General features: G+C 36.5%; 1 protein-coding gene across 1 annotated transcript; it reads right to left on the bottom strand.

The window, feature by feature from the left end:
- Positions 1 to 3,077: 3,077 nt before the first annotated feature.
- Positions 3,078 to 15,384, bottom strand: LOC144980891 (sulfotransferase 6B1-like). The gene is made up of 3 exons (XM_078928791.1): positions 15,202 to 15,384; positions 8,087 to 8,927; positions 3,078 to 7,611 (listed from the first exon to the last, which is right to left on the bottom strand). The coding sequence occupies exons 2-3, from the start codon at positions 8,919 to 8,921 to the stop codon at positions 7,487 to 7,489; spliced, it is 960 nt and encodes a 319-aa protein (XP_078784917.1). The 5' UTR covers positions 8,922 to 8,927; positions 15,202 to 15,384; the 3' UTR covers positions 3,078 to 7,486.
- Between the last annotated feature and the right edge of the window lie 230 nt (positions 15,385 to 15,614).

The following is a 15,614-nucleotide window of genomic DNA, read 5'->3' as shown; positions in this document are numbered from 1 at the left end:
TCGAGGCGTAGGGTCACATATTGGCTATTAAGCTTGATAAATGCTGGCCAACTAACCGGCGGATATTGTGTGTGTTGAACTCGTGACCTCAAGACGTCGGGGAGAGTGGCTCAAAATAGATATAGAGTTTGAAACTACTTTTTTGGGGGTCGTGGATGGCTCATAAGGTGGAGTCACCATTTCCCCGGCCAGGCGGAGTTGTCGTACCAGTAAGGTCGCCGGTTCGAGCCCCCATCGTCGCAGCGAAGTTTTTATTCACTGTTGTCTTCTGGCACTTTCCTACTCACTTCTTTTCTTGTGATTATGGTAGAACTCGAATCGGAGGCTCCCCAGTGTTCGAGACCCACTCTCTGGGGAGGCTAGTTGAATACTTGTAAAAGGGTCTTTACCCACATTCTCTCACGCAATCGGGTGTAAACCTGTCTGTTATATCGTCTAACAGGACTCATGTCTCGTCCTACAGATAGAATGAAGTTGACGTCACTTATGACTTTGTTATTATTTTTTGCCATCCGCGTTTATAAGTAATTCTCACTAAACTGTATTAACCAGACTATAAACGTTTAAGGATACACATAGTTTTGTGTGTTTGTCCGTTATACTTCCGGATGGCAATGTTGTGAGCTTTTTAGTCAAGCGCACACTATCTATCTATACATTAAGTGTTGCTGTTGCCTAGGGACCCCGTGTAACGTGCTTTGAGCTCTCATGGGTCCTAAATCTTACAATCTATGTTTCGGGGAAAATGGAATTAAGTAAACTCGTATTTTGATGAATGTCAAGAATAATTGTACTGCTGCCGATACAACTTGACCTTCAGCTTTCATATAGCGCTATATCCACTTAGTGTGCTCAAGCGCATGACAAGGGGACCCCTGACCAACAGCAACATGCAACATGTAGAATGTGACATGACGCCTGATAGGCGATATTACAATTTTTTTCCGACAGAGACAACGCTGTTAACGGCCAGGTACTCATTTTACACCTGAGTACGGTGATAGAATGTGAGTAAAGAGCCTTTTCCAAGGACTCAGCTATAAGCCAAACGAAGCTCGAACTCAGGACCTTTCGATCCAAAAGCGAGTGTCATACATCTAGACCACATAGCGCACAACGACTAACACCAAAAATTTAAAGAATCTTTTTGTCAGTGCCCATGTTTCATAGTTGTAACTTATACAAGTACTGATTTAACAAGGCTATTGTATAGCTTTATTCTTGTATTTCTTGTCAGTTTGTCCATACGCGTGTCAGCTTATTGAGAGCGGATGTCGACAGATGTTTTCGTCTTTCTACGTCTTCCTTGTCTCCTGTTGTTACCAACCCACATTCTTTTTTTTTTTTTTTGTCTTTTGTCAAATCTTGGTCGTCTTTGTGAAGTTTCGTAATGTCGGTTTTATCATCGTTTATGAAAGATTGTGTTTCACTAATGCTTCTTGTACGACTTAAACTTTAAAAAAAAGATAAAACAAATGACAAAAAAAACCGAACCGATCAACAACAGTTACTGCCAATGGCATTATCTCCATTTGATAGTTTATTTTTTATTTTTATGTGATAGTAGTTCAAGAAACAAATATATATCTATAAGCTTCATACATTCAAATCTAATATAAAAAGTAATAAATAAATGCATTTCTTAATTTAGATATATTCAAGCGCACCAAACGATTATTTATAATTGCCACTCAGTTGTCTTTTACTTCAAACCATTTAAATGTGCGAAAATGTTCTGCAATCGTTGTACATTTGTAATTAAGAAAATAGGAAGCAGACACTGATGAAAGATAAAGGTCAAAGCAAAGAAGAAAGAAAAATACAAGGAAAAAAGACAGCCCACAAAATCAGTCTACCTCGACTGCGGATCGAACCTCAGACCTTCTGATTATATCTTTCAGACGAGCTTCCATTACACCGCAGAGGCTCCCGACAGTTGGGACAATTTTAATACCTATATTCCTCACAAGGGTATGCTGTAAACCTTCGCTTGCATCACACAACAAAAAACATTGAACACGAGAGGAAGAGGACGAAAACATTTGAGTTGTTCCATATTTATTATTTTGAAAATATCAAATTAAGAAACTAGGGCAGGCAACAGTGTAAGATAAAGATCTGAACATGTGTGTATGAAAGGTGCCAGACAAAGCAAGAAAGAACAATATCTAAAAAGGTGTGTTTGAAACATTACCAGATAACGTAGTCCTTAACAACAACCAAATTGAGCTTTTATATAGCGCAATACCCACTAAACGTGCTCAAAGCGCGTTACAAGAGGTTCCTGACCAACAGCAACACGTAACAAGACATGACGCCTGTTAAGCGATTTTTCATTTTTTTTTCCAACAGAGACAAAAGCTGTTGAATTTAGGACTCAACTATACCCGGAGCGAGGCCCGAACCCAGGATCTTTCGACTCGAATGCGAGTGTCATACATGTTGACCACGTAGCCGCATAGTCCAATAGGCTCATTGAACCGGAATTTATCCCGCTTCTTTATTGGATGAAACAGAGAAACGAACCCTCGCTATGCACCATAAGAAAGAAACATTGAACATAAATGGCCAAGACCGAAGTCGTAAACATGAGTGGTTCAGTCTTAACTAATTTGTGAGAATCCGCAAGATATTCGAAAAAAATATTCTCTTACGAATGGGCTGTCATCGATTATAATGTGTTGTGGAAATGAACATAGATTATAAATAAACAAATAAATAATTTTAAGATAGGGAGAGGGGGGGGGGGAGAGGGGCAGCGTGGCTCGGTGGTACGGTCTTTGCAACGTACACAAAATTTACCGAGTTCGATCAGCCGCCGTTGCGCTGTGTGGCCTTGAGCAAACCACCGTACCCAATTTGCGGCGCTGCACTGTGGCTGACGCATGAGTTATTCCAGTCTAAGATTGAAATAGACCCTAGAGACAAATTTCCCCAATGGGATGAATAAAGAGATTTTTATGTTTTTAGTCATATACACAAAAGTTGTGTTTTTTTAATGATCAGGGCTATAATAAGGAAAAAATATATACGTCAAACAACAGACAAATGTGATAAATGAATACTCACGATAATGGTAAAGTAATGGTAGAAGATTCGTTTATTTCTTTGTATTTATTAAAGGAGTTGTGTTTATCGTGCCCAATTGCATTATGAGCTTGCAATTGTATGGTATTAGTAGTATAGGTACTTTTATTCACAATAATTTGTATTTTTCTCCTCTGCTTGAAGGTCAATTTGACCCCAAAAAATGTATGTATGTATGTATGTATGTATGTATGTATGTATGTATGTATGTATGTATGTATGTATGTATGTATGTATGTATGTATGTATGTATGTATGTATGTATGTATTTATGTATGTTATGTATGTATGTATGTATGTATGTATGTATGTATGTATGTATGTATGTATGTATGTATGTATGTATGTATGTATGTATGTATGTATGTATGTATGTATGTATGTATGTATGTATGTATGTATGTATGTATGTATGTATGTATGTATGTATGTATGTATGTATGTATGTATGTATGCATGTATGTATGTATATATGTATGTATGTTATGTATGTATGTATGTATGTATGTATGTATGTATGTATGTATGTATGTATGTATGTATGTATGTATGTGGGGAGGCTAGTTGAATACTTGTAAAAGGCTCTTTACTCACATTCTCTCACGCAATCGGGTGTATACCTGTCTGTTATATCGCCTAACAGGACTCATGTCTCGTCCTACAGATAGAATGAAGTTGACGTCACTTATGACTTTGTTATTATTTTTTGCCATCCGCGTTTATAAGTAATTCTCACTGAACTGTATTAACCAGACTATAAACGTTTAAGGATACACATAGTTTTGTGTGTCTGTCCGTTATACTTCCGGATGGCAATGCTGTGAGCTTTTTAGTCAAGCGCACACTGTCTATCTATACATTAAGTGTTGCTGTTTTGGTTTCATTTACCTTTTTTTTCTTTTTTTTTCCACTTTCATGTATGTTGACATCAAATTGTTGATTTATTGGCGAAAGCCTAAGATTGAATAAACTTTGAATCTTTGAAACGTTGCTGTTGCCTAGGGACCCCGTGTAACGCGCTTTGAGCTCTCATGGGTCCTAAATCTCACAATTTATATTTCGGGGAAAATGGAATTCAGTAAACTCGTATTTTGATGAATCTCAAGAATAATTGTACTGCTGCCGATACAACTTGACCTTCAGCTTTTATATAGCGCGATATCCACTTAGTGTGCTCAAGCGCATGACAAGGGGACCCTGACCAACAGCAACATGCAACATGTAGAATGTGACATGACGCCTGATAGGCGATATTACAATTTTTTCCGACAGAGACAACGCTGTTAACGGCCAGGTACTCATTTTACACCTGAGTACGGTGATAGAATTGAGTAAAGAGCCTTTTCCAAGGACTCAACTATAAGCCAAACGAAGCTCGAACTCAAGACCTTTCGATCCAAAAGCGAGTGTCATACATCTACACCACATAGCGCACAACGACTAACACAAAAAATTTAACGAAGCTTTTTGTCAGTGCCCATGTTCCATAGTTGTAACTTATACAAGTACTGATTTAACAAGGCTATTGTATAGATAGTATGCGCTTGGCTAAGAAGCTCATAACATTGCCATCCGGAAGTATAACAGACCAACACACAAAACTGTGTGTATCCATGAACGTTTATAGTCGGGTTAATACAGTTCAGTGAGCATTACTCATAAACGCGGATGGCAAAAAAAACAATAACAAAGACCTAAGTGACGTTATCTTTGAACTATCTATAGCTTTATTCTTGTATTTCTTGTCAGTTTGTCCATACGTGTGTCAGCTTATTGAGAGCGGATGTCGACAGACGTTTTCGTCTTTCTACGTCTTCCTTGTCTCCTGTTGTTACCAACCCACATTCTTTTTTTTTTTGTTGTTGTCTTTTTTCAAATCTTGGTCGTCTTTGTGAAGTTTCGTAATGTCGGTTTTATCATCGTTTATGAAAGATTGTGTTTCACTAATGTACGAGTTAAACTTTTTTTAAAAGATAAAATAAATGACAAAAAAAAAAAACCCGAACCGATCGGCAACAGTTATTGCCAATGGCATTATCTCCATTTGATAGTTTATTTTTTATTTTTATGTAATAATAGTTCAAGAAACAAATGTAAAAACTTCAGGCATTCAAATCTACTCTATAATATAAAAATTAATAGACGTCTAGATTAATAAATTTATAGCACCAAACGATTATTTATAGTTCTCACTCAGCTGTCTTTTACATCATATTTCACACCATTTAAATGTGCGAAAATGTTCTGCAATCGTTGTACATTTGTAGTTAAGAAAATAGGAAGCAGACACTGATGAAAGATAAATGCCAAAGCAAAGAAGAAAGACAAATACAAGAAAACAAGACAGCCCACAAAATCAGTCTACCTCGACTGTGGATCGAACCTCAGACCTTCTGATTATATCTTTCAGACGAGCTTCCATTACAGAGGCTCCCGACAGTTGGGACAATTTTAATACCTATATTCCTCACAAGGGTATGCTGTAAACCTTCGCTTGCATCACACAACAAAAACATTGAACACGAGAGGAAGTTGCTCCATATTTATTATTTTGAAAATATCAAATTAAGAAACTAGGGCAGGCAACAGTGAAAGATAAAGATCTGAACAAGTGTGTATGAAAGGTGCCAGACAAAGCAAGAAAGAACAATATCTAAAACGGTGTGTTTCAAACATTGCCAGATAACGTAGTCCTTAACAACAACCAAATTGAGCTTTTATTTAGCGCAATATCCACTAAACGTGCTCAAAGCGCGTTACAAGAGGTTCCTGACCAACAGCAACACGTAACAAGACATGACGCCTGTTAAGGGATATTTCATTTTTTTTGTCCGACAGAGACAAAAGCTGTTAAATTTAGTACTCAACTATAGATAGTATGCAGATGACGTCACTCAGGCCTTTGTTATTGTTTTTGCCATCCGCGTTTGTGAGTTGTTCTCACTAAACTGTATTAACCAGACTATAAAAGTTCATGGTTACACAGAGTTTTTGTGTTGGTCCGTTATACTTCCGGATGGCAATGTTGTGAACTCCTTGGCCAAGCGCATTCTATCTATACCCGGAGCGAGGCCCGAACCCAGGATCTTTCGACTTTAAAGCGAGTGTCATACCACTTGACCACGTAGCCGCATAGTCCAATAGGCTCATTGAACCGGAATTTATCCCGCTTCTTTATTGGATGAGACAGAGAAACGAACCCTCGCTATGCACCATTAGAAAGAAACATTGAACATAAATGGCCAAGACCGAAGTCGTAAACATGAGTGGTTCAATCTTAACTAATTTGTGAGAATCCGCAAGATTTTCGAAAAAAATATTCTCTTACGAATGGGCAGTCATCGATTATAATGTGTTGTGGAATAATATAAAAGATGAATTCAATAATAAAAATACCATTATTTGAAACATGTTATAATAATATAAAAATATTATTAAAATATTAATATTGGACAGAACTTTTAGAACACAGTATAGAAGACCGTTACTATCAATACATTTACAACTTTACAAACTTTTCTGCTCTAGCCTGTGTGTGTGTGTGTGTGTGTGTGTGTTTATATTTGTGTGAGAGTGTGTGTGTTTAGGGTTGTGTAGAGGTGTGCATGTGAGTAAGAGAGAGTATAAACGTGGAATAAACCAGTAGCCATCGTTAACATATAACCTGACACTAGAACCCTCTAGGACTGACAGTTTGACGTCATATTTTTAGGTTTGTGTAGCGTCTAGTGAGTTGTCGTTAGTAGAGCCCAAGGAAACAAGTTATTTCATTGGTTGAACTATTCACTATAACACACGATTTTGTGGCAAAAGACGACATTTTGACGTCATTTTTTTGGTCAGTGTCAGGCTATAAGTTAACGATGGCTACGATAAACCTCTCAAGCACGTAACAGTTCTAACATAATAAGTCTCTTGAGTATGACTTCAGGGAAGATGAGGAATTAACCATTTATTTATATGTAGTAATCTGGAAAAACCCATATTTAAAAATTTTGCCAGAAAACTCGTCCTTCAAATATCAATCGATTTAAATGACCCTCATCTTCACCCAAAAAAACTTTCAAACTTGGGATGTTATTAAGACATCGTCGCTGTCCTAGGTTTGAAAGTTTTTGCCAAGATGATGATCATTTAAATCCACCGATATTTGAAGGACGGATTTTCTGGACCAAATTTTTAGATAAGTGTTTTTTCGGAGTACGACAATAAATTCGTTAATTGGCTTAGTCTGAAGTACACATATATGCAGGTCTGATATCTAAACCCACTTATGGGCCTAGTTTAACATTGTTGTAATGGAAATAGAGTGTGTCGTTTGTTTGTTTTTTAATTTCCATTACAACAATGAGCCCGTAAAGACTTGGGTTATCAGACCTGCAAATTTGCGCACGTCGGCTTAGTCACAATATCGTGTGATAGCTTCTGGAGGACGTTTGAAATGGGCCATTGTCTCTCTCCAAACTCTGTCCACTTCGTTGGATTGTTCGTCCGTCAACCAATTTCTCCAATCGCCGACAATTCCTAGAGAAATGAAAGTACGGTACTGTTATTAGTAGTATAATGAGAAAAGAATTTCCAAGAGGTTGAAAATATTGTTATTATTATTATTATTATTATTATTATTATTATTATTATTATTATTATTATTATTATTATTATTATTTTTTTATTATTATTATTATTATTATTATTATTATTATTATTATTATTATTATTATTATTATTATTATTATTATTATTATTATTCTCTCTCTCTCTCTCTCTCTCTCTCTCTCTCTCTCTCTCTCTCTCTCTCTCTCTCTCTCTCTCTCTCTCTCTCTCTCGCGCGCGCGCGCTCGCTCTCTCTTTCTCTCACCCCCAATGGTGAATTTTCCCCTAAAAGTGAAATTAATGCTGAAATGATAAGAACCCCACATGCTGATTTATTTTTTTTTTTTTGGGGGGTGTAATTTACGATTTTAAAAAAATAATGCAAGATCAAAAAATAACAACTTACCTTTTCTATAGAGACCATTTCCCGGTCTTTTTTCTTTTAATTTAGAGAAAGACGTAACTTTAGCCACCTCTTCAGCAAACTCTTTTGTCACCGGAGTTTCCAAAAATTCTGCAATTTCCATGACTTTCTCCACTGTGTTTTCTTTCAGGTCTTCGTACGACAGAAAATATATCTGGTTGTCTTCCTGACTCTTCATCGCCTCGCTCCAAGAAAGATAATGATCGAAATAACTTCCGTAGTCAACTTCTCCTTTCATAAACATCTTAAAATAGTTTTCAAACATCCCTTTGTATTGATAATAAACTTTAAGTGCTTGCGTATGGTTGTAAAAAGACACGACCGTATCTTTGGGACACCTAATTGTCAAAATAATTTTATTTTTGTTCTCTTTAACACCCCTTGGTAATTCATTATATAGAACATGAGTATTCAGAACTCTTCGAGATGGAACGGAGTTCAAGATAATTTCTGGCATTGCTTCTATCATGCCTTGCAGAACTTTCCCGTATTTGCTGACTTCCGCTTTTTGGTTGAGAATCATGTAAAGTATCTCAAAAGTCCAATGACATCCGGTTTTAGGATAACCGCAAAGAATGACGTCATCTTGACGTATAGTCAAATCCTTTATTTTTGCATACATCCTGTACGCAAACATTGCCATAGCTCTTCCGTTCCAGTGTGTGACATTCATGGTACACCCGGCCTCGTCTTCTATAGTATCCTTGCTGTTGACATTCAACAAAAAGTGAATCGGTGCAGCGATCCACATCAATCGGTACATGATGTGCCATCTTACGTTCAGATTATACAGGCAATTTTTGAAAAATGTCCACATAGTGATCTGATAAGAAGAGAAAAATATTTTTCAGTGTTGATGGAATGCATTGATATTGAACGTTTAATATGGTATGGAGTGCTTAACCCTCTCCTTACCACCCATAGGAAAATCGACACATTCGTTACGATGCATTAAACAATTTTCTTATTCTGATTTCTTTTGTTATAGTTCAGCTATTAAAACTCGACACTTTGTTGTAGACCTCATTTTTCTGAATATAATAGAGCATATAGGATATACTCTTTACTATCTGTCTGAAAAATCAATCTTTGTGTTGGGTGAGTATGAAGTTTCGGGTATAATTCTGAAAATATGTGACCCTACGCCTCAAAGTGGTATTAAGTCGGGATTTAAAAACTAAAAATTTAAGTTTTTGGTTGTTTCAGAAACTACAATCATTTTTCTACACAAAAGCATAATAATTAAACATAGATGTTGAGGATAAGTTATATAAATTTAAAGTTTAAAAAGGCAACTATCAATGACACATTCAAAACAAGAGTTGACTTTCTCTCAGAGAGCCACCCTTTCCAAGACAGTAATATTAAGTCTTTTCCTCCACCAATACCATGTAAGATACCACAGCAACGGGCGTGTCTTTATCTATCTCAGAGAAAGCATGACTGTTTCCACAATTTCATGGTTCAACCATAATGAACTTTAAAAACTGTAAACATGTCTAGGGTTTTCCCTGACAACTTTACAAATGAATGATTCTGATTGGTCAACGCTCATCACATGCGCCTGTTGGCCATTAAAATGTCCGGGCAATGTGTCATGACGTCAGCATGCGTGTGTTACATATGTGTGTGTTTGTGCATTTTGATACACACCACGTGCTATTATTTCTTTGTCTAGCTGCATTGGTTAATGATCGAGGTGAGGGTCCTTTGTCCCTCTTTCTTTATTCATAAAATTATAGGACATGCTAAGACTTTAATTGCATGGGGTTCCTGACCTCCCATATTGGGCAGGGAGGTACTTACTGTCTTCTATCCCCCTATATCTGTTTTCTTGGAATGAGACCGGATACCCTTGGTGAGAGGGGAAACAGTCAAATGTATAGTTAGTTTTGGGACATTATATTTTTTTCCTTGTAAATCATCTCTCTGTTAGATAATGTATTATGTTTTGTTTACATATCATAATATGATTTGTAAACATGTGAGTGTATTTCTTTTAGTGGGGACCTGTCCTTGTGACTGGATGAGACTTTTCGGTGATATCAAACTAAGTACTTCGATAGTTTGCTCTTGGAATCTACATCTGTTCCCTATTTGATCCATTTCTCCTTTGTCTTACTTTTTCTCGGGTGCTTTAATTGTAGTTCTAGAACTTATTGCTATCCCATTTTCTTCCTTTTTACTGTCGCTGATATGACCTTAATGTGTTGTAATCGCCGTAAAACCCTTTAAAAAAATAAAAATATAAGACTTTATTAGGAGTTGCCTAATCTTACACTATCAGAGATTGTTGTAGGATAAACATTTTATTTTGTTAAAAGCTTCAACAAAAGCAGCAAAGTAGTAAGATAGACCTCAATAAACAGAACAATTTAATGGAAAATAGACGGGTAGATAGATATAAGATGCAAAAGGAAAGTAAACAAAGAGAGAAAGAGAGAGAGATGAAAGAGAAGAGATGAGATAGAGAAGAGAAGAGTAGATCGTTATAGGAAGGAGAGAATTTGATAGAAGGAAGGAGGAGGAGAGGAGGAGGGGGAGTTCTTTTGTTGCTTTGTATATGAGGAGGGGGAGGGGGGGTCATTAGACAATCAACAATGTGGGTGACCGCTAAGAAAATCTTGGGAGATTCAATAACATGTTTTCATGTAAGTCATTGCACAATAAGCCCCACCATACTCCTCCTCAAGCTGTCATCTGACTCAAAATGGAAACAATGCAATGAATAATTTGACCGGCCATTTCTTTAATTGCAATCTCATTGGTCAATATGTTTCAAGTTGATTGACTATGACTAACTTTGAAACAAATAAATGCACTCTTAAACTATCCATACAATTCTTCTTCTTCTTCTTCTTCTTCTTCTTCTTCTTCTTCTTCTTCTTCTTCTTCTTCTTCTTCTTCTTCGTCTTGTGGAAACCTCAAATATGATCGAGTTTGTAGGGTTTTACAATATAACTTTTCTAAAACTCTGCACAACTAATTTTTTAAAAACACATAGATTAAAAAGTCACGTTGTGAACTCTAGCAATCGCGTGAAGGCATGTTGGCAACCGTTTTCAGCCACTTCAGCTGGGAGGCTATTCCATAGTAGGGCAGTGGAAGGGAAAAACGAATACAGGTGGGCGTCTGATTTTGATGTTGGGATGTTACTTTTGCTGTGTGTCCCCTCGTATTTCTTGTGCCGATATATTTGATGTCGTTTGGAAGTTTAAGGCACGAATTTTTGTTGGAGATCTTGTGGAACAATTTAAGTTTATCTATCTTTCTTCTCTTTTCCAGAGGTTCAAGGCCAATCCGTTGTGATATTTCAGACGCCCTTGAGAAAAGATCGAATATGTTTGTGATGCGCCTTGCTGTTTTTCTTTGGATGTTTTCTTTGGTGTCGATATTTTTCTTTCTATATGGGTCCCAAATTGAGCTGCCATACTCCAACCCTGGTCTAATAATAGTTTTAAAAGCAAGGGTTTGAGTTGAGATTGGGCGTCTTTATAAATTGCGGGTGATGTACGCGCTTGTTTGATTTGCCTTCTAAGTCAGGTGACATATGTGGTCTTTCCATTTGAGGTTTTTAGCAAACTCATTGCCAAGGTATTTTCCTGTCTTTACATGTTCCAGGTTTTGACCATAAAGTTGGTATTCAAATGTGATCGGTGTTTTCTTATTTGTGATGGTTAGAACATCGCACTTTGATACGTTTCTTTCACATATACAAACACACACACACACACACACACACACACACACAAACAGTTATACAGTCAGGCTTCAATCTTTACTCTATTTCCCTCCAGCCCTCTTAAGGGGCGGTTTAGGTCTAATTATTAGGAAAATCCTTCGAAAAATTGATTTTGAGATTTTGGTGGAAAATGATATTTTATTATCTTAGAAATAATATAATTGAAGTCCAAATTCTTAAAGTAGACTATAAAGGCACGAAAAGGGTACAGGTAGTAAGAAAAGTGTGAAAAACGGGAAGCCATTTTGCTATTTTCTCAATATGTCATTTTTCTAAGGGAATGGGAAACTGTGTCAAACGTTTCTCAGAATCTATTCAATGAAATTGTCTGAAAATTTCCACAGTTATCACAGAGATAACGTATTATGTCACATCAGAGAGATTTTTTTTGATAAGATATGTGAATTTTGAATTATAATCCTAATTCTGAATTTGTACAAAAGGTAAATTTTGTCATAACATATTGATTCTCAACTTTGTAATGTTCTAATAAAAATTCCATAAGCTAGAGCCGTAAAATCTCTCTGTTATGTGACACACTATGGTACAATGCTGACAAGAGGGAAGAATATGGAGGTTATTCCTTCATTAGTTTTTGTGGAACGTTTGCCACATGATTGTTATGAATATGTTTATGTTGTGTATATCGCATGTGTGAAAGAAAGAGAGGAAGAGAGAGAGAGAGAGAGAGAGAGAGAGAGAGAGAGAGAGAGAGAGGGGGGGAGAGAGAGAGAGAATGAGAGAGAGAGAGAGAAAATAATTAGGAGTGAAATATCTGTTCAGTGTTACAGTTATCGTTTAACGTTATAACAATTGTAACTAAATGACAAATTGCCATATTTATGGACAATAAAGATCTATTATTATTATTATTATTATTATTATTATTATTATTATTATTATTATTATTATTATTATTATTATTATTATTATTATTATTATTATATTTTTTGATGTCAGACCCCCAAATGACTTAGATGCCTTTCGCGTCTCGACCGAAAGATCGGGTCGCCTTGGCTGTTTCCAGTATTTTCTGTGTGAGGTGTCTCCAATATTGCCGGTCCTCTGCTAGGGTTCTCAGATTTTCAAGGTCCCCTGCCGTTATGAGACTAATGCTTTGTCCAAGTGTTGTGAGGTTTTTGTTTAGGATCACAGGGAGTGTTGTGATTGGTCTTCCTCTGAAAAGGTTCCCGTGTTTTTGGAAGTATCCCGACATGGCTTGGTTAGCTGGTATGTTTTTGTCCCTGCGTAGTATGTGACCGAAAAGTTGCCATCGTTGTTGTAAAATGTCAAGGGAGGTTGGTCTTTCTTTTGTGATCTTATAGAATGATTCATTTGAGATCTTTTTTGGGTATTTGATGTCCAGTACCCTTCTTAGCTGTGTGCGATGGAAGGCATCCAGATGTTCTTCTTCGGATTTTGTCAACGCCCAAGTGCCGCAGTTATACAGAAGTGCCGGTTTTACAAGAGCACGGTACAGTTTCAGTTTTTACAACAATATCGAGGAACAAAGAGGAATGGAAAAGAACAAAGAAAGTAGGCTCACTAATTGGAGACACCGAGGATGTACAAAGAAGAAAACAGCTATCAAACGCCGCACTCAGTAAACTCACCAATGTATGGATTAGAGGTGACAAAATAAAGAGAAAAACCAAACTGAAACTGCACCGTATATATATATCATATATATATATATATATATATATATATATATATATATTATATATATCTGTCTCACTATCTATCTACCTGTCTCTACCTCTCTCTCTCTCTCTCTCTCTCTCTCTCTCTCTCTCTCTCTATTTATCCCCCTCCCCTCTTTCTATCTATTTATATATCTATCTATCGATCTATCTCTCACCCCCCCTCTCTCTCTCTATCTCTATCTGTGTATATCTCTATCTATCTATCTATCTATCTATATATGAATATATATATATATATATATATATATATGTATATATATATATATATATATATATATATATATATATATCCACCACTCTCTCTATCTATCTATCTATCCATCTATCTCTATCTATCTATCCCTCCGTCTCCCGTCCTCTATCTATCTATTTATCTATCTTTCTATCTACCTATCTCTCACTCCCTTGTCTTTCCCTCTATCTAACTCTCTCTCTCTCTCTCTCCCTCTCTCTTACTCTCTCTCTCTCTTTCTCTCTTCCTCTCGATCTATCTATCTATCTATCTATCTATCTATCTATCTATCTATCTATCTATCTATCTATCTACATCTATCAATCCCCCCCCCCCCTCTATCTCTCTCTCTCTCTCTTTTTCTCTCTATTGCTTTCAATCCGTCACGTCAATCCCTCTCACTCAATCTCTCTCCCTTCTTTTTTTGTGTTGGTGGGGTTAAACTAAGTATGTGTGTGTGTGTGTGTGTGTGTGTGAGTGTGTGTGTGTGAGTGTGTGTGTATGTGAGTGTGTGTGTGTGTGTGTGATTGTTTCTTTGGATTTTTTCTGCCGGTTAAGCTTATTGTGGTCTTCTAATTAACTCTCAACGGATACTAAACAAGTCCCTATCATTGTGAATGGGAATACCTAACTATATCGTTGCTTCTGTTCTCTTGGTGAAATCGGTTAGGTCTATGCATATGTTATGTGACTCATCGTCTCAAATCGGTAATATGTCGGGATGAATCGGATCCCAATAAGCGAATTTAGAATCGAGTGGAGAGAAAAATGCGATCTAGCATTTATTTAGAGCAACGTTCATTAAACGTACTCAAAGCGCTTTAAAATGTTCATCATCAGTAGCAGCAGTAGCATTATTGTCATCATGAGCAATGCACTCAATCTTGAATGGATATAGATAGAATGCGCTTGGCCAAGGAGTTCACAACATTGCCATCCGGAAGTCTAACGGACCAACACACGAACTCTGTGTAACCATGAACTTTTATATTCTGGTTAATACAGTTTAGTGAGAACAACTCACAAACGCGGATGGCAAAAACCATAACAAAGGCCTGAGGGACGTCATCTGCATACTATCTATAGTTTTCTTCTCATGAAATCAAATTAATTTAACCCTCTACTTACCAAAGATATAAAAATCGTTACTATACAACCAACATTTTTCTTATTCATATTTCTCTTGTACGTCATAAAATTTAAAGAAAATAAACAGTGTGATGTAGAGCATGTTTTGCTAAAGAAGTTATTTATCGCAAGAATTTACTGCTATTGTGTTTGAGTGATAAACTAAATATTTTTTTATTTGTTGGGTGTGAAGTTTTTGAGGAGAAATCCTGAAATTGGCTGGTAAGGAGAGTGTTAAATCTACAACTGGCCACAAACAAATATCATTACTTTCAACAGATTAACTTACCAGATCATGAAATGTATAGAAGACAGGAAAACAGAACTGATAAACTCCACAAGAAATTACTGACTCTCCCCAAGAGATATCATAAAATTATATGTAGGCCTAATAGTTTTGTTTTGAATGAATTCGACACTGTCCAAAATCGTGCACTCAGATTTAACATATAAATCTATTGTTTGGATAACGCAACACATTATTAAAAGTAAATTTACTAACGGAATTCAATATACACAACATTGCACTTTTCCCTGCAACAGTAGCTCGTTACACTTCACTGGCAAAATGCGTTTTCAGATTTAGGACAGAAAATGTTACCTTGGTTATTTATTCGCTAAGAGAAAAAAAAATCGTAGACTACAGGAGTCCTTTGTGTATAGCAAGCTTGGGTTGAAGATTTTTTTTTTGAAAATTGGGGG

This window comes from Berghia stephanieae, chromosome 10 (assembly GCF_034508935.2).
Source record: "Berghia stephanieae isolate SIO BIC M18660-M18661 chromosome 10, UCSD_Bste_1.3, whole genome shotgun sequence".
Taxonomy (NCBI): domain Eukaryota; kingdom Metazoa; phylum Mollusca; class Gastropoda; order Nudibranchia; family Aeolidiidae; genus Berghia; species Berghia stephanieae.
Note: the sequence above shows the minus strand (reverse complement) of the source record. Positions and strands in the feature narration are given on the sequence as shown.

Bases quoted from the DNA above. Each gene is read 5' to 3' on its own strand.
- LOC144980891 (XM_078928791.1), bottom strand. From the start codon at position 8,921: ATGTGGACATTTTTCAAAAATTGCCTGTATAATCTGAACGTAAGATGG. The intron at 7,612-8,086 runs GTAAGTTGTTAT...TCATTTCTCTAG, and splicing joins AAATGGTCTCTATAGAAAAG to GAATTGTCGGCGATTGGAGA.